The sequence below is a fragment of the Cataglyphis hispanica genome, chromosome 2 (assembly GCF_021464435.1).
Source record: "Cataglyphis hispanica isolate Lineage 1 chromosome 2, ULB_Chis1_1.0, whole genome shotgun sequence".
NCBI classification, from domain to species: Eukaryota; Metazoa; Arthropoda; class Insecta; order Hymenoptera; family Formicidae; genus Cataglyphis; species Cataglyphis hispanica.
This window is the reverse complement of record NC_065955.1, coordinates 8701838-8727085: the sequence shown is the minus strand read 5'-3', so window position 1 is coordinate 8727085 and position 25248 is coordinate 8701838. Positions and strand designations below refer to the sequence as shown.

The window sequence follows — 25248 nt, the reverse complement described above, 5'->3', positions numbered from 1 at the left end:
TACCTGTCAAAATGTCATAATTCGATGACCGATATGGAATCAAACACAAGTCAAAATTGACTTCCTTTCTCTTAAGATAAATAATCAAGAGATCTTTTAATTAATATATTATTCACAGTTTTGTAATGCCACTTTTCATGACAGAATCTATTTAAATGCATATTTGCATGACGAAATAAATAGGAGATAAATTAAGATTTGTGGTTGCGATAATAAATACAATACGAAATAGAAGATTTTTCACGCTTCTTCTTGACAATTATAATGATTCTTATAAAATACCGCACATTATCGCCTTTGCCGAATGTTGATGTAACAACCGTTAATGAAAAATGACTATCATTAAAACAGATAATGGCTTATTGTATATCTTATTGTAAGAGTGAAATTGTGTTCTTCAGTCCGTGTCTACTTTTTACTCTAATCTCTAATCGCCCAGCGATTCAGTTCCAATTCAATCAAAGAATCATTAGGAGAAAAATGAACATAGTTATTTTAAAAAAATAAATTTTTAGAAATATTAAAAAAAAATTCGTGTCAGATTTCTATTCAAAATAAAATTGGAAATTATCTTAAAATCTTCCCCCAAGTGTATAACGTAATATATATTTAAACAAATTTCAATCCTTTTAGAATAAGTTTTATATATACATATATACATATATATATATATATATATATATATATATATATATATATATAAATAAATTAAACTGCTTTTTATATGACTAGTTTAATGCAATAGTCTTATCATGATTATATCAGTCATACTCTGATCAGATCTAGAGCGTGATATTCTATTATCCCAGAACGGAAGGTGGACCAAAAAACGGTCCAAAATTTATATATTTTTAATATATATTTATTACTAAAATATAACAATAATAAGTTCGCATACTAATATATCTTGCCTTTTATTTGCCAATTTTCCCACTTAATTATTTCTTAGGAGTTTTAGAAATAATCTATTTGTTCCTCTAATGAATCAACAATTATCGCAAGAAGTATTCTTATCTTATCACATATTGATTAATCGAATATTATAATTATACAAATTAGAAAAAACAAATAAGTTGCAACATCTTCAAAGTTTTCCGTAATCTTTATACTCATACAATCTTACACGCATTTTTAGAAAATCACATCATTGACAATCTAAAATCCTTCAGATTGCAATTAGAATTATTGAAGGAGCTAATAATGACCTAATGATGACTCAACTCATCACTGGCTCGAGAAAGAAATTGCTCTTACCCGGTTCATGTTAAATGCTCGATCTGATTCCCCGATGACTTTTGGTATCTCGCCTGTTTTCAGAATTAAAAGTCTTTCTTAGCTTGAACACATCGCGCGTCAGGTGCATTTGCTTATGATGCACGTGATTCACAATGACAAGAGGATGCGATCGCCGTTGCACTCGTGACCTTGTATCTGTACGATGGCACTGAAGGAGGACGACGATGCGGCACTTTTATAGCAATTATTTGCGAACGAATCGCGCGAGCAACGTTCTTCAGGACGAAGAGTGTACGACTGGTTTGCCTGGCGAAGGTGGACCACAAGCGCACTATTACTTTCATGGGGATCGTCTCCCATATTACTGCTAACACCTTCGTGGGGCAACATCGCCAACCGGTGTTGAATCCCACCAACCGGAACCGCGTTTCCAGTCCTTCGCGATGCTAGGATTGGGGGCCCCAATGAAAACCCCTCCGGATGATATGAAGGTGAAAGGCAGACATTTCTTCGCTGACGATATCTACCTTGCTGTTAGTTCGCTTCTATTCGTTGAGCATGCAAGATTGTATAAATATAAAGATTATCATTAAATAAGAAAAAATATTATTATTTGTTTTTCCTTGATTTGTATAATTATATAATATTAATCAATATGTGATAAGATAAAGAATAGCTCTTTCAATAATTGTTAATTCATTAGAGGAACAAATAGATTATTTCTAAAAATTAAGAAGTCCTAAGGAATAATTAAGTAGGAAAACTAAGCAACGCTAAGGCGCAGACTATTGATGCGTGAACTTATTATTGTTATATTTTAATAATAAATGTATATTAAAAATGTACGTTTCAGACCGTTTTTTAATCCAACTTCAGTATGGATATAAATATAAAGATTACATTGCAATTTTAAAACTTGACATACACAAAATTTATTGTTGTGATGTCATCTAACACATTTATTACTAAAATATAATAATAATAAGTTCGCGTATCAATACCTGCTTGGCTTTTATTTGTCAATGTTCTCATTTAATTGTTAGTATTGAGCCTATTGCTGTTATTATTGAACTCCTAAGGAATGTTTGACAAATTCAAAGTTTATTTGTATACAATGCAAATTATTAGTCTAGTTATCTAGTTTATTTTGATATAGAAAGTAAAATTTTCACATTTTGTAATTATAGTAGTTGAAAGATAAAGATAAAATATTTTATAAATTTCATCTCTCTCTCTCCCTTTGCATTTTATATACATATATTATAGATAAAATATATATACATGTATATATATTTACCCATACCCCTATACATATATACATAATATATACATGCACACACATATACACAAGATGGTGGTAAAAAGTGACCGGGAATTACATTAAAAATGTATATGAACTAAATTTATCTTTTATAATTACTGCAATTCTCTTCGCAATAATGCCCTTTTGATTTAATACATTTACGAAATTGTGAAATCTAAGGCACTGATAAAGATTTCCACAAGGGCAACATGTATAGTATTTATAATCGCATGTATATTATAATCAAATATTTTCGCAATTTGGACTGTCAAAATCTATCACCTTACGAAAGCGGCTTGTGTAATTAATTCTAAGATAATAATGTTAGCTGCATTTTTATCTTAATTCAAACACAAACATATCGCATTATATCGATCGTTGAAAATCTATATTGTTCTGTAGAAAAGAAAAGAAAAAGTCATGTTTAAACGTGACACGAAGGTCGTGCAATAAAAATTCTTTCGAGTTCCTATCGATCAATTTGAATCTCTGCCAATGTGAAAAGAAATCGATATGTATAGCATTGCTAAATATTGACTTCAATAGTGTCCATGACATTCAAAATTTATCAGAAAGTAATTTTAAATTCTTCACGATCAAAACTTTCATTAAATTACAGAAGTTTTTACATATTAACATTTTTTTCGCTTAATAAATTTTTTTTTTTTATATGTCAGCCGAATTTGATTCGAGGCCAACACTCTCAGGATCTAATGTAGATTTCTTGAATTTCTTCGTTGAACTCTCTGAAAAAAAGAAATTTTTTCTCAGAATCATAAAATTTTTATCGCATATCGATACGCGAATTGATTTATCATAATATTTATTGAAGTAGACATAAGAAATAAGTTACCTTGGTAATAACGTTTCGCAGTACGTTTTCTAATTTCTTCGATACTTTCCTCTGCCTGTGCCCATTCAAGCACTAGCCTTCGACCATAGAAGTGAGTACTTTGACACAATGCTTTAAAGGCTTTCTACAAAAAATTGTGAATTAAAATTAACAAAAAAAAATTGAATGCAATTTTTTTCTATTATACACATTTTTAAATAAATTAATCCTTCATTATATAGGGTGCATTAGAGTTATTTAAAATATAAAATTAGACAAATATAGATATTATAAGTAATTACCTTTGCATCTGTTTTTGTGTAATACTCGATAAAGGCGAATCCTCTGTGCTTCTCAGCGCCGACCAATTTCTTTGGCAATCGTACAGCCTTCAATTCACCATATGATCTGCAAAATTACAATTAACAAAGTTATATTCTATGTTACATATAAATATTTCGGCAAAACATATATACAATGTACATACTTAAACAATTCCGTTATTTCCTGGAGAGTTGCTTGGAAGGGTACATTACGTACCAAAATTTTAGAACCAGTTTGTTCGGTGATTTTAGACTTTTTCTTTGCTGTTTTGACATCAGACCTAAAAAGTAGTTTCGTCATTATTAAGATTTTCTGATATTTGAGAAGACAAATTAAAATATTAGTGTTCTCTTTACATTAAAGTTCTCTCAGATCGCTTCAACTCCAAACTCTTCCCATCAAGTACTGACATCTGTAACGTTTTCAATGCACGATCCGCGTCATGTTTTCTCTTGTATCTCACAAATCCATATCCCATAGATAGCTTCTTAGCCGGATTTTCTGGATCTTTTTTAGTGACTATTGTGATGTAATGAAGAGGACCGCATTTACCAAAATACTAAAAGTATAAAAATACATTACCACATTTATGCACAAGAACTAACAATAGTTATCCTATAAATATAATTATTTCAATTACTTACATCTTTCAACTGTTCTTCTGTAGTTGAAAAGTTGATATTTTTTACAAAAAGCGTAGTGTCTGGTTCAGCTGGCTCATCATCCTCCTTTGTATGCTTATTCTTATTTTCTTTAGATTCTTCTGTCATTACTTCTATTTTGGCTTCCTTTGCTGATTTTTTCCTTTCGTCTGTATTATTTTTACTCAGGTCAGTCTTAGATGCAGGTCTGATGAAACTGTTATCTGGTGCCCATTCCAGATATAATGGTAAATGCTTATATTTTTTATAAGCTAATGCATGAAAAGCTTTGCGTGCTTCGGATGGTTCTAAAAACTCGATCAGTGCTGTTATACCCGCTGGTGGCATTACGATGCGCGCCAATTCCCCGTGTTTGGCAAACATTTCTCGGATTTCCTTCGATTCTGTTTGAGCCGGTAAATTTTTTACTAAGATTATAGTGGTTGATCTCTTCTTTGGTGCTTGATTGAAAGCGTCCAGACATACGCCATTTTCTTCTAAAAAAGCTTTTGTATCTTGTGCAAGTTGCGTCTCTCCTAAAGCCAATTTAACTGCGGCGCTCATTCCATTTGATCCATCTTCTAATAACTTCTCCTTCGTCGTGTTGTAGCGACTCGCGATAGCGTCCGCTACGGCATTCTGTCCAAGAAACAGCGTATTCCAATTATGTGATGAACCTGCTGTTGCCTTATTCTGCAGCTCCTTTTTTTGTTTATAAGTTAAATTTTCCATATCGATATCTTCCAAAGAAGTTTTCGCCTTCCCGGGAAGAATATGTAACATTCTACCATCTAATATAGAACCATCCAGTTCATTGTATGCCTTTATAGCATGTTCGGGCATCAAGAAAGTTACAGTGCCAAAACCTTTTGGTGTCCTAGTCACTCTATCCACAGGTAAATTCACTTCAGATAGAGGGCCATATTTTTCAAACAATTTTCTTATATCATCTTCCGTAACTGTATATGTCAGATTTCTGATAAATATTCTTCCAGATTCTGCTATATTCTCTTCATTCTTTAAGGCATCTTCTTGTTTCTTCCATTTAATATTGGCTTCATTATTTCCATTAGATTCAATTGCCTCTTTTCGCTCATATTTAGATACAAATATCTGCTTTCCTTCTGCATAAATTCAAAATATATAAAGAAAAATATTATATGTAATATATATATATATATATATATATATATATATATATATATATATAGCAAAATACGTTTATTAAATATATGCTATTATTTCAATTAATATTGGTTTTTACCTAAGAAACTCTTATTTTTCATGAGAGCTTTCTTCATGGCTTGTTCCGTTTTGAAACCCACATAAGCAATACCTTTAATTTTAGGTGGAATTCGTATAGATGCAACTTTTATAGGACGAAAAAATTGTTTAATATGCTTTTTTACATGTTTGTATGCAAGTCCTCGTAATTTTACAGTAAAGAATGTGATTGGACCATGTTTTGGCACATTGTTAACCACAGATTTTTCTTCACTTTTTACATTCTGTTGTTTTTTCTTTAATGCCTCTATATACTAAAATTTAAAAACTTTATTAATAGTATATCTCATTAGTATCAACACAAGTACACACATTATATTCAATAAGAATCACAATATCATACATACTTCTAAATCTGATATAACTTTATTCGCAATTTTTTCTTCTTTTTTATTTTTCTCGTCTTCCTTTTTATCTTTACTTTCCTTAGATTCGTCATCTTTATCATCGTTGGACTCATCATCATCATCATCATCATCAGACTTCTCTTTTTCAGTGTGTGTTTCCGTAGATATATCAATATCATTTTTCCAAACTGTTTTACCAGTATGTGATTCAAGAAATTCAACAAATAAAGGATCATCCTTATACTAAAAATTTTAAACCATAATTTAATAAACATATAATAATAATCTCTTTTAACTAAAATAAAAAAGATTTAATATAGAATTATTAAATATAAAGAGATTAGAAAAATTTATCATACCTTGTCAAGTGCTTTCTTAATTTCATCATTATTCTTTTTGTTTGCATTCTTTTTTTCCTTTTTTTTATCACTTTTATTTTCTTTTATATTATCTTTTTTTATAGAATCTGTCAATGTTTCCTTTGATTCATCATCAAGAGCTTTACTGCTTTTTTTATAAGAGCTATCATTTGCATATTTACTCCATGATCTTGGTTTAGAGGAATCACCTAAAATATATCATTTTGTATCACTTTAAAATCTACAAAAATCTCATAGTTTATTATGTTAACATAATTATTTCTGATAATATACCTAAACCTGCACACTGCTCAACAAATATTTTACATGTATCGATATATGTTTGATCAAAAAAGGACTGTGCCAATTTTGCTTGCTCCTCTGTCTTATATCCAATAAATGCAAATCGCCGAAACTTTCCATCTTCTGTATATTTCAACTGGACATCAGTCACTATACCCTTTTGACTAAATAATTCTTTCAGTTTAGTGTCTGTCACCTACATGTACCAAATAAGAAATTATGATAATTATGTGAAATGTTCACTTTATCAATAAAGTTTTATGTACATATATGTGGGGTACATATATCTATTATATATTTATTAAAAAAATAAACGTATATATTATATATAATATTATATAAAATATATGTTACATTATAAAATAAAATATTATAATATATTATATAAATATATTTTATTAAAATAAATATATTATATAAAAGTATATAAATATAAATATAGCTCTCTTAAATGTAAGTATACAAAATACATATAATAAATATATTATATAAATATAATACTATACAAAAGTATATATTATAATGTTAGATATTAAATATGGACTCTACATACACTTTTTGGCAAATTTTTCACTATTAAACGGGACATCTTATTTAATAATTTCTTAAAGCAAAAAATTATACACAAAATGCGTGCTGTCCGTGCTGTTTATGATTCATTCGACCACGTGTCGCGGATCAAAATTAAAGAAAAGCCTGAGAGACGTTACGCGCCACGGATTACAAATCACAACTGTTATAGTCAGTGACCACGATTTTACTGATCCCTCAATTAAAACGATATGCGATACATACGCCTTCTATAGACACAAAAACATAGACAACCGAAACTATACACATTAGAGAAGGAACGTAATATTGTTAAAGAAGTGTCATCGTGGTCAATTCAATACAATATCTTTTGATTGGTTGGTCTGGTAGAAAAACTCCAAGCGATCGCTGTGAGTGGCTACGGTCAATCGCAAACGTCATGGTGAATAGATGACATATCTAGCAAAGACGATGCCGTTTTATTGGCTGACCTGCTTACGCGAATTCGTATTCGAATTCATCATCTCATGTTATTCGCGGGCCAACGATCGCGGTCTGTGGCCTGTGGCGTCGACGGAAGTTTTGTTTGTCCCTCTCTCGCGCCTGTTTACAAGCGATTTTCAGTGATTCAGTGAAAAACTGTGTGGATTCCTGACGATGAGCGCCGAGGAAGAAGTACTGCGCATCCAGAAGAAGCTCAACAAAATGTCGAGCGGTGACGGGACGGTGAGTGAGTGAGTAAAATAAAGATCGCATCGTATATTGGGCCCCCCGAGACCCGAGCGCGCGTAAGGCGAGCTTCCTGAAGGAAGGCGCTGCAATTTTTTCAATGCGTCGATGTCGAGTACTCATCGCGTTATCAGTGCGCGAATGACCGAAAGATGCGCGAATCTATATCGCGATATATTTATTATCTCTTCAAAATTAAATTTATATATTTATTATATATTACAGTCAGTATATCAAAAGTTATACACAGTGTATTTATCACACAAAGAGTTCACCTCATTTAGTTGCTACATTAGAAAAATATAGTATTTAACGGATCTTGAGTTTTAACATTTTGAATCTTACATCTCATGCAGTTGTATAGCTTTCAATGTCTGTTATCATGCTACATCAGTTGTAAGTAGATTTTTATAAAAATGTTTTGTTGTTTCTACAAATATCTAAGGAATAAAAACAAAATAAAATATTAATATTATGATATCGCATAAAATCAATATCTTTTAATTAAAATATTATATATAAATAATTGTATATAAATAAATATTATATATAAATTAATATCTTTATTAAAATAAAGATATTAGAGAATGTTTTTGAGCATGCGATATAATTAATCAGGGTCAGGAACAAGCTTTGGAATTGCTCAAAATACTTCAAAAATTGCCTGTCGATTTGGAACTTTTGACCAAAACACGTATTGGAATGACTGTGAATGCCTTGAGAAAATCAAGCAGAGATGAAGAAGTTATCTCTTTATCAAAGACTCTTATTAAAAACTGGAAGAAGTTCTTATCTGGTATGTGTTTATTACTATAATATATAATTGATTTTTAAACATATTTAAGTTATTAAGAAATGTGTTATTAGGATCCAATAAAGAGAAGGATTCTACTTCATCGAGTAGTTCAAAGAAAAAGGATGAAAAATCAGACAAGGCAAAGGAGGAGAACGATCAGAAGAAGGAAAAGGATATGACAGATGCCAGTGATATCAAAATGAAGGAAGAGAAGCCAAGCAAAGACATACAGAGGAAACAGGCATCCTTTCCTGCTCCTACCACAACAGATGCAGTCAGATTAAAATGCAGAGAACTATTAGCAGCAGCTTTACGCGTAGATGGGAAAGTCATCGATGGTTGCGCTAGTCCAGAAGAGTTGGCAGAAGAATTGGAGGAAGCGATTTATGCGGAATTCAAAAACACTGATAACAGATATAAAAATAGGGTAATTAGACATCTTATTATTTTGCATATATAATTGTTTTTCTTCTTTATATATACATGTAAAAATATTTACATTTATATTGATATAATAAAAATTTTATCCGTTCGGTTGCAGGTACGTAGCAGAGTCGCCAATTTACGCGACGCGAAGAATCCCAATTTACGAATGAATTTTCTTGTGGGCGCAATTACGCCCGCTCGACTCGCGGTAATGACAGCAGAAGAAATGGCAAGCGACGAAATTAAACAACTGCGCGAACAATTCAAGAAAGAGGCCATCAATGACGCGCAACTTGCCACCGTGCAAGGAACTAAGACCGATTTGCTCAAATGCGGCAAATGCAAGAAGCGTAACTGCACGTATAATCAGGTGCAGACACGCTCAGCCGATGAACCGATGACTACCTTCGTGTTGTGTAATGAATGTGGAAATCGATGGAAGTTCTGCTAAACTGAACTCCGATTATTGTTTCTCGATTATTGTTTCGCTATCGTCACGCGACGAAATAAATTTTTCAATCATCCTCTAGAATACAAAACGATACAAGACGAGTTGATTAATTATTATAAAAATATATATATAGATCTTCATGAAATTGATCATAAAAAGAATTTTGTTTATTAATTATATATATATAACACAATTCTTATTGCGTATATTAAATATTGTTGGTTTTTCATTAAAAGATAGATATATATATATATATATATATATATATATATATATTTCTCACTTTATTTTCTCTAAATTCTCTATATTTTAAGAGTTACAATATAAATTCTATTTTATTGTATTTTGCCTTGACTTATGGATTATCTGTGTGTGATTGCGATAATTTATTTTAATTGAAGATCTACACAATTATGCTGAACGATAGTGAACGACGGATTGTACATTGATCCATTGATTATAGTGACATTTTTCTTGAAAAATCAATTTCCATATCACTCTGTACATATTGAAATCGATTTATTAGATTTTAGCTTTGCTTAAAAATTCAAGATTTTTGAAGATTGTTTTAAATCTCTTCAAAGTGTGAGAATTTATATATATATATATATATATATATATATATATATATATATATATATGCATATATATACTTGTTTAAAATACGTAAACGGCATTTTAATTAAATCCTTTTTATTCCAATTGCGATTTGTGCTACGCTGACTGTTGTCACTTCACTACAAGTTTTCACTTAAGCGCATAATCATGTGGTATAAATCATTTTGTCACTGTGCTATATGAATAATGTTGGATAATGTCTACAAGAGCTATGAATTGCGTCTGTATCTTTAAAATATACAGATATGTATATCGTGTGAAAGATTTGTTTAAACTTTCTGTGATTTTACCTCTCTTCTTATAATATATTGCACTTTTCAATTTTCTGTAAATAAGTTTGTGGTTGATTGAAATTTCGTAATTATTGAAATTTGTAAATTGCATCGCCATATATTAATAAAAAGTGCTTAGCCAATTTTTCTCAAGCCGCGTTGCACTTCAAAAAATTCCAGATATTCCATATATGTATGTATATATATGTATATATATATATATATATATATATATATATATATATATATATATATATATGTATATACACATATATATATAGAAAGACTAACATTAACACAATGACTATACTTTTTATTTAAAATTAGTTTACGAGGTACATTTATATACATAAAAAATTTATAACTATTACATTAAGCTTATGCAATATAGACAATATATATTCGTGCATGTGTGTAATAACGTAACAGTAGAGCTCTGTTAAAATTCACATTTATACCCGGCGCTTTCGGATAAGAACTTATAGCTCATTTATATCTAATTTGTATCAACTTGCTATGGATGGTGATACCGGAATGTCATAAGTTTTCTCTCTCTTCTTTTCGCTCCAAAGAAAAGTCGCGCAAAACACGTGTCGATTCTAATTCAAATAATACAACAGTTTAAAATATTAAGATCCGCAATCGTACTTCGTCTTATTTTTTAAACGCGACAATTTGAATTTTATTTTAGAGAAAATGGTATACGTGTTATGTGTATTGATATTATAAGCCATCGCATTTAATGTTAGATACGAAATATGAATAGAAGCTCAAAAATTTAAACGAAACGTTTGTAAGATTTCATCTTGTATATTCACATTTCACATTTAGCTCCCCAAAAAGAGAATTGATTGTTAAATATAATTGTACTAATCTTCGTATAATCGTATAAAAGGAAATTCAGATTTAGAGTCACATTTAACATGAAACAGAATACGAGTACGAATCTTTTCGTGTCTTTCGAATATTTTATAATCGCTTAGATTGAATAATAAAGGGATCAACGAAGAAACGAGATGAACAAATCGGGAACATATCAGGGACAATATCGCGATGAAGAACGTTAACTAGGATTTGTAGGCCCACGATATCTTTTCGTAAACTCCAAAAAAGGCTCGACTGATAATTACGACTGACGCTAACGGCCACAAATCGCTCTTAAATGATAAAGAAGAGAAATATGCACATCTCTCTCTGCTTAAAATTATCTTCCATAATATTACAATAGTCATTTACTGTCTTAACGATAGACTGGTGTGTGCTGCGATTCATTCTTAACATTCTTCCTTCTCTCTTTCTTTCTTGTTAATTTATTGTATACACACATATAGGCTGGACTCGTATATATATTTATATTTAATATACATCGAGTCACGATTTTTATACACGCAACGTTTTCTCAGTGAATTTTTTTTTATCGGAACAAACATGTAACAAACACTTGAGATTCTTGTGATATACGGATTTACAATGTACATATATGTCGGTATATTTTAATATATATATAGAATTATATATATATATATCTTTTTATTTCTTACATGACGATATATATATAATATATGCATTCTCGTGTAATTCGTTTATCAATAGATTTGTTTTCTTATATTCTCATCTTTGTTTCTTTTTTTATCCTTTTCTTCATAAAATGCATGACACAAAAATAAATGCTTGTATCTGTGAATTATATTTACCTCTGCTTTTCCTACATACATACACACACATACAGGCTTCTTCGCAACATATACTCTTAATTAACCATATATAGCTTAGCTTCTTTTTTATTTTTACAAAATATCACAAAAATCACACCAGCCTTTGTGTTCGCAGCAAGAAACCAAGTTGAAATCTTGTTAGAACGATATTCTCTCGATTCATTTTATGCCTCGTCCTCTCGCACTTGATAACATTAACAACATATATTTTAACATTGTATAAATGCAACTGCACGTGCTCATGGAGAAACATGTATCATATCATATAATTATCTTTGGCAGTGATTCGCGTAATAACAGAGCCAGACGAGAAATTTTATACAGTAAATACTTATAAATTTCGAACATGTATGTATTGGAAATTTCAAAGAAATTTTAAATGATTAAAATTCTTCTCTCAATTTATTTTAAATATTTTGAAATATCTTAATCAATGCATATTACCGTTTGATAAACATACTATTTCATTAATTTCTATTAATCCAGTGCAGACAATTAATTGCTTGCGAATCAAAGCTTGAGTTAATCAAACTATTAAAATCACGAAATATAAATTTGAGTCAAATTTTGCTATCGATAAATAATAAATTGTAGTGTGACTAGGATTTGGATGAAACTTGTTTTTTATATCTTGTAAGGATAATCTTGTAACTCTTCTATGTAGCAAAATGATTTAAAGATTATTGTTCTTGACAACTGTATCATCTGATAATAGCCGAATAGAATCGAATATGATGAAACAATTTGCATCAAGAAACGTCATAGCAACTCCAACGATCTCGACATACTGCGAGTGATCTTAGTTTTTCATGTTTCAGTGTTCGCACGTGCCGTCACACATACACATTCGCATATATATTCGCGCATACGATATAATATTGGATCTTAGGATATAGACATCAACTGTGTTTTCTTTCTCGTTTTTATCACGTATCACGAATTGTCGCCTCATTTCGAAAAAAATGCTCACGCAACTGGCAGGCAGTTTTTACAAGCTCCAAAATGCTCGAAGAACAGGGAAAGCGAATCGTGGACGATGAAAAACAATAAAGCGCCAGTGACCAGCACGATACGCGCACGCGTTTCGAATGTATAAATCGCGGCGAAAATACACATTTAACGCTATTATCTTTTATAAATACACGTTTGTCCAATTATATTGCACGATATTCTTTCAACAGAGGCCTGACATACATGCAAAAATTTCTGAAAATTCAGAGAACATCTCTCCTTCTGATAATCTGATTCTTCTCTTCCACACATTTTAAAACCATTGGCATTTTAGTTTATTCAAAAAGTGCTCGACGTAGAATTATATTTAACAATGTGTTGCTTTTTCTTCTGTTTTTTAATTCTTATAATTTTTTATAATAAATAGGTTCTCAATGGGGAGGTCTCTTCAAATCATCACGAAGAGAGAAAGGAGAGCTCGCGTATATAAAATATTCAATATATATTTTGTTAACCAAGTAACATTTTTTGCTATATTATCGAAATGGCATATTAATTTTCTTATTCATTACGAAAGAGAGATGAGAAACAGCAATCTCTCACCATAATTACATATAAATTGTTTCCTTATCATTAAACTTGCTCTTTTTGTTTAACTGTAGTTTGTAGAAAGGGGAAAAATATATTCCTATTAAAAAAATTTATTTGTTTGCAAACAAAAATGTTTACGTTGACGCTCTCGAAAGTCGCAAGAGGATGCGAGTGTTTGTATATCGAAAAGTCATTCTTCATGATTGATGTATGTATTATCTATGTGTCTCGCCGCGTGTTGTCTTTCGTGTAACGATAGGCGCAATATACAAAAGGAATCTCTACGATTCGAGATACGCATTTGTTGGATTAACACAGTTTCTTTTTCAAATTCCCTGTACTTATCTCCCTGAATATTTCGTTTAAAATACGATTAAAAGTTCTGTTCTAAGCAGACCCAAGATCGCAATTAGCATTCAAAAATATATACATGAATATTAATTCTTCCTGCGAATTATCCAAGGCAACACGATGCATCAGACTGTTTTATACAGCTGTGAGAAAGTTCGACGCCTCACTACTTATCAATAATGATTCAACAAAGTAATGGATGTCTGTAACGTTGATTTTTGAAGAGAATGTGTATCTTCAATCACAATTTATTTTCTCACCGAGTTACCGAACGACAATCATCTAGAGATCTTTTTTCAAACTGTCCAGAAAAAAATAGTTTTTACTAATAACATTGCAAAATGTCTGCATTCCAGTTTTTACACGATATCAGATTCGAAATCATTCGATGTTTGTCGATAAGACACTGGGCTCGAAAATTTGCCAAGCGATATCCAATTGGTGAGCGAAAGCTGTTTTTAGCGCGTTCGAGTTTATTTCAATGATATTAATAGCGATTCCTTAAAAAGATTACAAACCTTGTGTTTCACAATAAAAAAAAAGTCTCTACGGAACGACAAATATAATTCGCCATCCGTATGCTAATTGTACAACAATTTCGCGCTTCAAATGCACGAAGAACAATAGAAACATTTGCAAGGCTCGTAAACAACTTTTTGTCTTCATGTTAGCACAAGAAAAAAAAAATTAGGAGATCCATAAGTTTGCGATGCGTCATCGCAAATTGTCATTGATCTCCCGAAATTTTTACAGATCACTTCTTCCTTATTACTTGGCCGTTATTTATCCAACTATTACGTCTTTTCCTGAAATAAACTAAAAATTGTAAACTTGGGACTGTGCATAAGTTTACACTTCGTGCCGTCGGTCAAGTTTCGCAAGTGAAACATTTCCGGCTGACCGTGCGCCTGTCACAGTAGCCGTGCGCGACAACAATATAATAATCCCTCTATTTGTACTGAGAAATGCACTTCTAATCAAAGAGCATTTACACAGTTTCATACAATGAATTATGCTTTTTATCTAGCAGAATAATCTTCACGTGTCTCATTTGGCCTCGTCCTGCTCCATTGGCTCTTCGGAAACCTCTCGGGAATGTTCTGGCGTGGTTCTGTGCAAGCCAAATAAATGCGGTTTTACATAATAAAATCATATGTACAATTCTAGACTGTTATTAATATTTAATAATATTATTAAAAACAAGCAATATACAAAAAGAGAACTTAATGAATACTAACGTGAGGTTCGTAGGCTGCTGCATCGATAGAGAGGCCATTGCGGACACTGTTTCCGTCTCATCGTGTTCTTTTTGGCTCGCTTCTATCGCACTCATTGCAACTGTATGAGCAGCGAGTTTTACGCAAGGCCAATGTGACATCTAAGAATGTAACACATTAAATGTTACAAAATTAAATACCTATATTTAATAAAATAAACTTAAAAATAAATAGAAAAAAATAAATTTTTCCATATCTGAAAAAAAAAACACATTTTTAATTAACCTACCTGAATGGCGATGGTCTTCTGCAGCGTGTCAATGGCATTTTGACAGGGAATCCTTGCGAGTTCTTCGTCTCGAAGCGGACTAGGCTCGTCGCCGAGCAACGCCCGGACACATTCCTGCGCTGAATCGCAGATCGCCGCCAAATCGTAACCACCTTCTAGGGCGAGGACAACTTTGCCATCAGCTAGATTAAGTAATTGTTGCGTCATCCTGCCGAAGCATGCTGGGCTGACCTTGTAGCCACCCAACGGCGCTGGATGACCCACGGCTGCGTCGAAGCCGGCCGAGACGATCACAATGTCCGGATCAAACTCCTTGGCGATCGGCATAACAATAGTACGAAACGCCGCGAGATATTCCGCATCGCCCATGGGCGGATTCAGGCCACCGGACCACGCCACGTTTACATTATAGCCGAGACCCTCGCCGGCGCCGCACTCAGTAGGTCCGCCGGTTCCAGGGAAGAAATTACCGTCGTCGTGTCTGTGTATCGACAGGTACAGCACTCGTGGGTCGTCGTAAAACATTTGCTGGGTGCCGTTCCCATGATGAACGTCCTGCTCCAAAATATAAAAATCGTATGACATAATATTATATCATAGAACATGAAAATGTTTATAATTGCAATACAATTTACAATGTCGATTTATTATGTGTTGTATGCGTTTATATGTGTGCGTATATGTATATGTATATATATATATATATATATATATATATATATATATATATATACACGCGATATAAAAACGTATAAATTTAAAATCATAAACTAAAATCATAAATATGTTTAATACAAAATCATGCGTGTTATATGATTCTCACCCAATCTAAGATTAGAATTTTTCTAACGTCGAGTTTCTGCTGAAGCAGCCTCGCCGCAATCGCCACTGAATTGAAGAAGCAAAAGCCCATGGCCTGGTTAGTCTCTGCATGATGCCCGGGTGGTCTTACTACGGCGAAGCCGTTCTTAATATCGCCCATCGCCGTCTTAAACGCAAGATCGACGACACATCCTACAGCCATTCGAGCGGCGGGCGCGGTGTTAAGTTCGTTCCACGTTGTGTCAGAATCAACGCCAACTCCGCCGCAAGGAAGTCGGACGAAGCTCTTGATAGGCAATTGCGATAGTTTGGACATGTCTAATTTTTGTCGATTCAACGGATTCGTTCCTACATCACCAAATCAAATTGATTGATAGATAAATTACTCTACAGTTTAGGAACATTTTTGTGTTTTTTAGAGCATAATTTTTTATTCTCTTCCATTGCTTCAGTACTTTACGATTTAATTTGTGATAACATCAAACTCAGTACACTGATATTAACACATTTATTTAATAATTATACAAAATCAGAAATGATTCATTCATTTCAGTTATAAACACATTGTTTCTTAAATAGCATAGTTAGTTTGAAATAAAAGAATGTATAAAATTTTATAATTTTGTAATTAAAATTTTTTTTTTAATTTTTCATAGAATAATTATTAATCTTAAAATTATAATGAATTTTATTTCATTTATTTGTACATGAAAATAAAAAACATAAAAAGCAAGACTCACCAAATAAGAGCGCATGCGCCTCGCTATGGCATGTTTGGATTTCTTCGAGCGTAGCTTTGCGCGAGCGTACTCGATCACAACGCTGCAACAAGCCCGTCTCCGAAAGTCTGGCCCACACACTTTGTAATCGACCACCATGTTCAGGATGACCTCTAACCGTTTCACCACAAACACATGCGTGTTTCAGCATCAGCGGATCATATGCTAGTCCAGTAGTGGGTCGATGTGGAGAACCTCGCGCGAACATATCACCGCTGCTGCCCTGAGGACCTTCGGAGACAGATATTCAAATTTTATAAGCTAAAAATTGGTTGAATTATCCGTAAAAAAGATTAAATTTACAAAAATCGTTTATAAGTTTTAAAATAAACTTAAGCTATATCGTTTCTCTAGTTTATGTTCCATATAAGCTGAAAGAAGGAAATGTTCGAATTGTGTATAGTTTGATCGAAAACAGATGCAAATCTATTCAACGCATCAAGCAAAACCATACCTTATCAAAAGCATACTCAAAGATTATTAAACAAAGCTCTTTTAGTGCATCTACAAGAAAGCTCAAAAAGAGTTACAAGCTTTACCTAAATGTACTAGAGGGCTCGAAAGCGCTCTCGAGAGCGGCCTGGCCGATTGAGAGGTCCTACTTGCAGCGTAGACAGTTGACTCGTTCGTTTGCAGCGTATGTCTCATCATAAGATCCCTCTGTTGTTGCAAAAACTGTTCGCGGTCCCTCTGCTGCTTTGAGATTTCGCTCTCTTCCGGATGATCCTTTTTGCCCGTAAGATCTATCACCTCGGACTCTTCGGTTTCTGGCGCTTCATCTAATTGATTGGCCTGGCCACGCGAGCCCACTCGCGTCAGCACCGTCTGACGGATCTGTTGCTTCAGATAGTTGTGTGCCTGCTGTTGATCGTGTAACTGCTTCTCAGCGAGATATTCCTCATAATGAGTCGGCGCTATCATGCCGCCCTGCAGCATTGGGTGACCCAGGGGCAGTGGCGCGGATTGAGTTCTACCTACGCGACAGAAAGAAAAAGTCATGTAAAATCTTTCGCCCACAATATTGGTTATCGAACAACGCGCGTGCTATGTTCCGCGGTAATGGCTCTCCTGAAGAAACTTCGGATAGCTGTCCAGCCTTGTTTCCAGAATCGTTTTACTCAAAAGAGACCATTGTCCAATTGTAACAGGGCACGCGCACGGTGTAAGAGCTTCTACGAAGACAAAGAGGGAACATACTACCTAAAGGCCGGTGACCAGCCTTATGCAGTCTCGCGTGCGCTACTTGTGTATCTGTAATCGGCGCCGCGGTGTGATACACTGCTGCCGCAGCCGCCGCCGGATGCTGCCTACTGCCGGCTACCGCTGTCGCGGATGGCGGTTGCTCCTGCAAGTTCTGTTGGATCTGCTTGTGGATGTATGTCGGCTCGCCCTCAATGACAGTCAAGGATGGATAGAACGGTAAGGTGCCGTGCAGCATCTGACCGGTGAGCGGCATCCCGAGACGTGCCGTGAACGCGGCGCGCACTTCCGCTTCCGAAACCGGTGCCAGTTTCGTCCCACTCTGCGAGAAAAAAAAATAGCAACTGTTAAATACTCGAAAAGATTGATCGGAGATTGTCAATGCTATTAGTTTCTGAGAACACAAAGTACCGAGTTTTCAAAATGGATGTAACAAATGACATTAAAAATTGAATTTTAACGTTACACGTATTGTGATTGCAAAGAGAATTTTTAGTAAGAAAAACAAAATCATGTTTAAATAAATATATATTAGAAGAAAATACAAAATTAAATTGTCATTGTTATATTATATACAATAATGTAAAGCTTAATTACAAAAACCGTGAGAAGAATAGACCGCAAGAAAGATAGACTTACCGATGAGCTCGTTTGTACGTGTGGTCTGCCCAACGAGATGTTAGGCATGGACGGTGAACTAAAGAGCGAAAGATCCGAAAGGCTGCCTTGTTGACTACTACTGGTAAGGCGTCCTCCATATGCAGGACTCTCACCTTCCTGCAATAAATGAGAAAAAATTCTCTCGTGAATATTCTCATAATAGATAATACGAAAAATTCATATACACGACATAACAAAGTTGTATATGCATATGTGACGAGCTTACTTCCTGTATCGCCGTGTTGCTTCCAGCGGTGGGACTGGCTTGAGAATTATTCACAGTCGGGGGAGAGTTAGGCCCGGATTCGGGATTGCTGCCAGAATCTGTAAAAACGTACAATTAATACGTCGGAGCCTTAGCGAAGGAACAACAATACGTGTCGCTTCGTTGCGCAACAAGAACGAATGTGCGAAATAATCGCGCGGATGTTGATCGCGCGCTCACATTACGCTCGAGATCTAATCTCGCTTACTACGCGCTTGAACAAAAGGAGACAGACGTGTGACTTTTGACGAGATCTTCCGAAAATAAATCCGACTCCTCCTCACACACCCGTAACGTAACACGTATCTAAATCTCGACCGTGACGACGCGTGACGAGGTACCGACCCAAACAAACACGACGCGTTCGAAAGTATGTCCGAAGACATGCTTCAGGTACACCTTTCGATCCGTCGTGCTATTCGGAGAGTCTCGTCAAACGACTCACTCAAATACCAACGGAGAGAGACAGCTGACAGTACTTTAGTACTAATTTACATATGTTAATCGGAGAGAAGTCTAATCCATGCTGTTACAGGAGAGTAAGTAAGTAAGCAAAACGTCAAAAACTCAACAGTCAATTAATCGTTCACTCGGGGTGCAATGAGAGAGAAAGAAAGAGACAGATAGATAATGTTCGGCGAATGCTCACGCAGAGGAAAGATAGAGAGAACTCTCATTTCTAGGATACACGGTAGTCCTCTCGAAAGAAGCTCGAATATGCGCGCGTATGTATATGTGTGTGTGTGTGTGTGTGTATGAGAGAGAGAGAGAGAGAGGAACGTACTTGCTAGTAACGACTTCCGCTTGAGATGCGATAGCAGGCGATCCTTCCGACGTGCCATCAGGGGTGAGTTTCTCGATGCTGCCATGTTCCTCTCCACGCGTTGTTTTAGTCGCACCTTCAGCAGGTTCGGCTCCGAGGCTGGCCAATTTTTCAGCCGGTTGTTAGTCGGTCATTGTCATATCAAAGAAGGGTAAAAAGGGGACGGTGGAGGAAGGATGATCGGAGAAGAGGGACTCGGACTAAAGGCGCGAGAGAGCACGACTGCTCGCATTCGCTCGCTCGTATTATCGCTTTGATAGCGCGTACTAAATCGCGAAAAAAAAAAAAGCTCGCGGATAAAAATTTTCAGAGGCCTCCTCGTGACACTCGCCTGGTTCGCGCGCCGATTTGTAATTAAAAAGTTGAAGTCAAAGCGGGCTAAATGTCAAGCGGTTAAAATGTCAAAAATGATATTTTTGAAGTGATAAACAAGTGAGAGTGTTGAGGTACGTTTGCAGAAGTATTATGTATTAATTTAGTGTGTATTTATAAGCAAGTTAAGAGACGTTAAATCAAGCAGCTTGAGATATCGAATTAGTAAATTCTGCAATCATACACAAATGAAATTTGTGATATCCTTTCTTATTGTAATCTCTAAGTATTTCTGATACTTTGACTTCTACTTTGTTTGTGCGAAAAAAAAGCTTTCTCGCGAGATAATGCAGATGAAATCCTTTTGCACGATGAAACAAAATGCATGTTAAAAGATAAAAGATGAGGCAATCTTAAAACTATTATACACGAATGAGAAGAAAATTCCTCAAATTTGATTTTGAAGCTCTGTTTCACGGACTGAAACCTTAATTTAAATTATGAGATCTGTAATCGCAGCACTATAAATAAAATTTAAATTCTAAAATTCTGTAATTGCAATACTATAATTACAATTCTATGCGAAAATTTTTGTGATAAAATGTACACACAAAGAAGCGAATAATTTTTTTTTTATATTTATTACTATCATTGTATGTACTATTTATATAAAAATGATTTTTAAATAATAGGAAAATACATGGATGAAAATATTGTCAAACAAAAATATTTTTTTTCATTTAATTCTCTATTTCACAATCAAATATCAACTGATCAAATACAAATATAATAAAAAAACATAATTTATTATAACAAGAAAAAATTAAACGTAAAAAAAAAATTATAAATTACCTTCCAGGACTAAAAATATAATCCTTTAATATTTTCTTGATTTATACTCTATATTTCTTTCCAAGGTTTCCTTACTTTTCCGATTCTACAAGTTCGTGGGAGTCTACCTTCTTGATGCAATAGTGTCGCGGAAAATAACGATGCTATTATTAAATAATAAAAAGAAATCGCTGAAGGAACAAGATTACCGGTGCGTGCTTCCTCACTAGGGAAGCTGCAAATAATTTTATCCGTATGCAAGTTTGCAAATGTATATATACTTTATATACATTGTCTTTTTCATATAGATAAGTGCACGTTAATCGGCAAATTATTCGTTTGCTAAATGACCAATGTAAAGTACAAAGCTCGCACGTGCGCACGCAGTGAGAGCCGCCAGCGAATGGAGAAACAATCCTAATTTTCCTTTTTTTAAGCCGAGCAGGCATAAATTAAAAGTGTCACGTGCACAAAGGAAAGACGAATATTCACGAAATCTTAATTCGGGGATTCGCGAATAATTAATTCAAAGATCAAGCACGCCGACGTGTCGACTTGCCGTATGGTGTCGGTATTATCATCGGATAATCCGATCGAGCGAATTTTGTCTTAAAGAAGAGAATAACACACGTTGTCTTTCTCTATATTGGCGGATAAAATCGTAATCGGAAAAAGCAAACACCGTATATATCGACGCGTAAGCTGTTCTGGGATTCAACTCGGTTCTCGGACAGCGAAACACCATGCTTTAGTAGACACATTCTATCGGCACACATAGACTACCTATACGAGAGGTATGCATAAGTCATTTGACACACCCCAGGACAATTACCTGTCTTCCTGAGTGGGAAATCGTCACCGAACTTCTCCTGGAGCATCTGCGGCATTCGATATGGATGCGCTGCATTCGTGGTGCTGGATGATTCCGATTGTGGTTGAAGCCTGGACAAAGAGAAAAATTCCAGACACGCCGTTTATATTAAAATTATTAATATTCAAATAAATTATTCATCCAGATCAAGAATAATAGAATGTAAAATATTTTTGCAATTTTTACTAATTATACACGATTCATACAATTTGAAAAGTAAGATTAACAATAAGATTTAAAATCATGCTAAGATATTTTATTAAAAAATTGTAAATATAAACATTAAATTAAAATAAAATAAATTCGACTATATTAAATTATAAACATTTTGAAATAAATTTCGAAATAAAAAACGCATAATTTTCTGTAAAATAAAATTGTAATGTTTTTTTTTTTATTACAGTTTTGTAAAATAATAATATATTTAGGATATTATCTCGTATAAGTCATATTGACATTTTTAAGTTGGAGATAATTTTTCTTGCGTCTTGCCCCAAGCTTAGATGAAAGAAACGATATTTTAAGTACTACATGTGCACATCTAAGACAGGGATTATCAACGGCGGAGACAAGGAAATAATGTCGAGAGAGAACATCGGCCATTGCTAAATGGAAAACTGGGCCAGGTTGTGCTATTACCGTTACTTCGTCGGCGGCGGCGAAGACTAACGACGACGATCGCGACGCGATCCATTAAAATCGAAATTACGTGCAAATTTTGAATTCGGTGCCATCCGGGCAAAACCGATCGGGACATCGATAAGCAAAGCTCTTTTGAACTTAAGTTATCCTAAAAATGAAATAATATAATACTTGGCGACCTATCTCTATTTTTAAAAATAGAGAGAATGAATATAAATATTCATGGCTATTATAATTATAAGAGAGACATGTGTGTATATGCGATAAGTAAAAAAGTATTTTTAATATAACACAAATTAAAAAGTGAAGTTTGAAAGTTCTAGCTAACAAGAATAATATGCCTATAATATATCTTTTCTAACCATTTGTTCCTATATATAATAGAAAAAATGCATTCTTAGAAGAATAACATTTACATATCTTCCTTAAATTTAAAAGTACAAAAAATATTTGACAGGTTTCTCTAATGAATCGATTATCAATTTTCAACATCAACTATCTGCAATCAGATCTCAAATTAGAATTTTTTCAAAATAAAATTCGCTCACTATTAAATGCACAATAATATTATATTTATTGTATGTGCGTATCTGTGTTTTTCACAAGTTTTATTTATGAAAAAAAAATCTTTCCGGATCTAAGTGTACTGGAACCATTTCTCAAAACATTTCAAAGGATAATAATTTCATTTTATTTTATTTTATCCCGAATACATATTAACTTACCAGCTCCTGTATCCGGGTGTACCAGGCACAGCTCCGTTCGCCGCCGCGGCTGCCTCTCTCTGCTTCTTGTTCACCAGGAAGCTCTATAATCATAAGCATGTTGTAAATAGAGAAAATTGCGTAAACTCGCACGACAGAGTGTATGTCGTTCACGATGTGAAAACTCGGAAAATCAATGCTTAGACTCGGCTCATCTGATAAACTACTCTATTCTTTTAATCTTTAATCAAATTAGTTTTTTGAAAAAATTAAAACAACACGCTGTTTTACATTATCGTAAGAAATAAAAACTTAGTAACAATCGTTAATCTTTAATCTAAGTTGAATCATTTATTTTCTCTTTTTTTTTCTCTTTATTGCTGAAAATTTATCATATGTTTTTTATATGTTTATTATATGTTTAAATTTATTATATGTTTATTAAAACGCATCTGGTTTTAAAATAATATCGTTTCTTAATTTATAATATTATGAGTATAAGTACACTTTCTTCAAAGGTAATCGAAAATTCGAAAGTTAAAAATTTATATTTATATATTATAATTAAAAAAAATCAAACAAGCAGAAAATGAAAACTTACCTGAAGGCGTTGCTTGACTTCGGTGGACGCATTCGCGCTGTGATCGTGTTTGTCCTTCTTCCTGAGAGCCTCCAGTCTCTCCTTTTCTCGTCTCTCTTCTAGCTGCTTCTGCTGTTCCCAGAGCTACGGCAAAAGCAAATTCTGTTCCATTAAAACTTTCACATTACTTTTTAATATCTCTATGCTTTCATCTCGAAATTATCATTACAGAGATTCTCCGATAAAATGCAATCTCGTCAAAATTGAAGCTTCCGCTGATAGTTGGCGAAAATTATGTTCGGTCAAAACCAGAATCCAATTACGCGAGAATTCGCAATCGCGATAATGTATATATAATGTATAATGCGTAAGCTCGCAAGGGCAGCGCATTTATTAGATCCCTCCCCCCATCCCGTCGCCCCTCTTTTCCCCAGGGAATTGCGTCTTAATTGGTTTAATCCGGCACGTAACCTGTGCAGTTCAAATCACATATCATCGTCTGTGAACGATGCAAACCATGTCCTCCGCATTATTATATCGACGGCTTTACCTCGATTATGAAACCGCCATACAACCGCGGCGTTAATGACTATGGGATTCGATGGTAATTTTCCATATGCTATGTGGCTACTGTTCTTATCGCATAAAGGAAATCACATTTTCCAAGATACATGTAGCATAATATATTAAAAACCCATATATTCTTTGTACTAGTAATATTTTTTAATAAATGCGTTAAGCAAAATTTTGTATTTTATATACGGTAAGACTATATTGACTTAACAAGAAAAAACATTAAATATGTATATTTTTTAAATTCATCTATTTTTAAAAGAGGATAAAATATATGCGATTTATAAAAATGATGCAAGAAATCTTCGAATATCTTCGCTAGCAACGGAAAAAATAAAATATAGAAAGCACCATTGACTTTAAAGCATCAGAAAAATAAGGAGAAATTGAATCATTCTGTGTCAATAGTCGTTACGTGAAATATACAAAAAAAAAAAAAAAGAAATTCTTTTAACTCTTCGACAGAATAATGTACGAGGAAGAGATAGTAATACGAATCGGATAGCTAATCGCATGCGAAGATTCGTAAAATCCCGGGACATCGTTAAGTATTAATCTAATTCGCGCGTGAAACAGCGTGATTCGACCGCAAGAGTATCGAATCATTTATTAATATATTC

General features: G+C 33.7%; 4 protein-coding genes across 16 annotated transcripts in view; 1 reads left to right on the top strand and 3 right to left on the bottom strand.

Moving 5' to 3' along the window:
• Positions 1-1595, bottom strand: part of LOC126859115 (serine-rich adhesin for platelets-like) — a 34342-nt gene extending 32747 nt beyond the window's left edge. Inside the window, exon 1 of the mRNA XM_050610087.1 lies at positions 1255-1595. Coding sequence (XP_050466044.1) covers positions 1255-1263 — 9 coding nt within the window. The 5' untranslated portion in view covers positions 1264-1595. The remainder of the gene's footprint in view (positions 1-1254) is intronic.
• A 768-nt stretch (positions 1596-2363) lies between these two features.
• On the bottom strand, positions 2364-7437 carry LOC126859075 (probable RNA-binding protein 19). Its single transcript, XM_050609995.1, has 11 exons — positions 7183-7437; positions 6621-6825; positions 6327-6535; positions 5968-6210; positions 5601-5874; positions 4340-5460; positions 4052-4254; positions 3859-3975; positions 3674-3779; positions 3393-3516; positions 2364-3285 (listed from the first exon to the last, which is right to left on the bottom strand). Exons 1-11 carry the CDS (start codon positions 7216-7218, stop codon positions 3206-3208), a joined length of 2718 nt encoding a protein of 905 aa, XP_050465952.1. The 5' UTR covers positions 7219-7437; the 3' UTR covers positions 2364-3205.
• A 7-nt stretch (positions 7438-7444) lies between these two features.
• Positions 7445-10442, top strand: LOC126859094 (transcription elongation factor S-II). Of its 3 annotated transcripts, XM_050610047.1 has the most exons (5): positions 7445-7894; positions 8246-8285; positions 8508-8685; positions 8757-9112; positions 9227-10442. In XM_050610047.1, the coding sequence occupies exons 1-5, from the start codon at positions 7818-7820 to the stop codon at positions 9560-9562; spliced, it is 987 nt and encodes a 328-aa protein (XP_050466004.1). In that variant the 5' UTR covers positions 7445-7817; the 3' UTR covers positions 9563-10442. The 3 variants fall into 3 exon arrangements, with proteins under 3 accessions (XP_050466004.1, XP_050466006.1, XP_050466007.1); XM_050610049.1 differs by lacking the exon at positions 8246-8285 and having other exon boundaries at positions 7451-7886; XM_050610050.1 differs by lacking the exon at positions 8246-8285 and having other exon boundaries at positions 7451-7894.
• Positions 10443-10744: 302 nt separating this feature from the next.
• LOC126859072 (histone deacetylase 4) overlaps positions 10745-25248 on the bottom strand; it is a 98955-nt gene continuing 84451 nt past the window's right edge. For 9 of the 11 annotated variants that reach the window (XM_050609983.1, XM_050609984.1, XM_050609981.1 and 6 more), the window contains 13 exons: positions 24077-24199; positions 23497-23579; positions 22091-22200; positions 20077-20214; positions 19254-19351; positions 19007-19144; positions 18365-18689; positions 17707-18141; positions 17129-17398; positions 16390-16736; positions 15567-16121; positions 15299-15438; positions 10745-15171 (listed from right to left, as the gene is read on the bottom strand). In XM_050609983.1, the coding sequence (XP_050465940.1) occupies positions 15108-15171; positions 15299-15438; positions 15567-16121; positions 16390-16736; positions 17129-17398; positions 17707-18141; positions 18365-18689; positions 19007-19144; positions 19254-19351; positions 20077-20214; positions 22091-22200; positions 23497-23579; positions 24077-24199 (2826 nt within the window). In that variant the 3' untranslated portion in view covers positions 10745-15107. The remainder of the gene's footprint in view (positions 15172-15298; positions 15439-15566; positions 16122-16389; positions 16737-17128; positions 17399-17706; positions 18142-18364; positions 18690-19006; positions 19145-19253; positions 19352-20076; positions 20215-22090; positions 22201-23496; positions 23580-24076; positions 24200-25248) is intronic. The other 2 variants (XM_050609979.1, XM_050609986.1) reach the window with 2 other exon arrangements.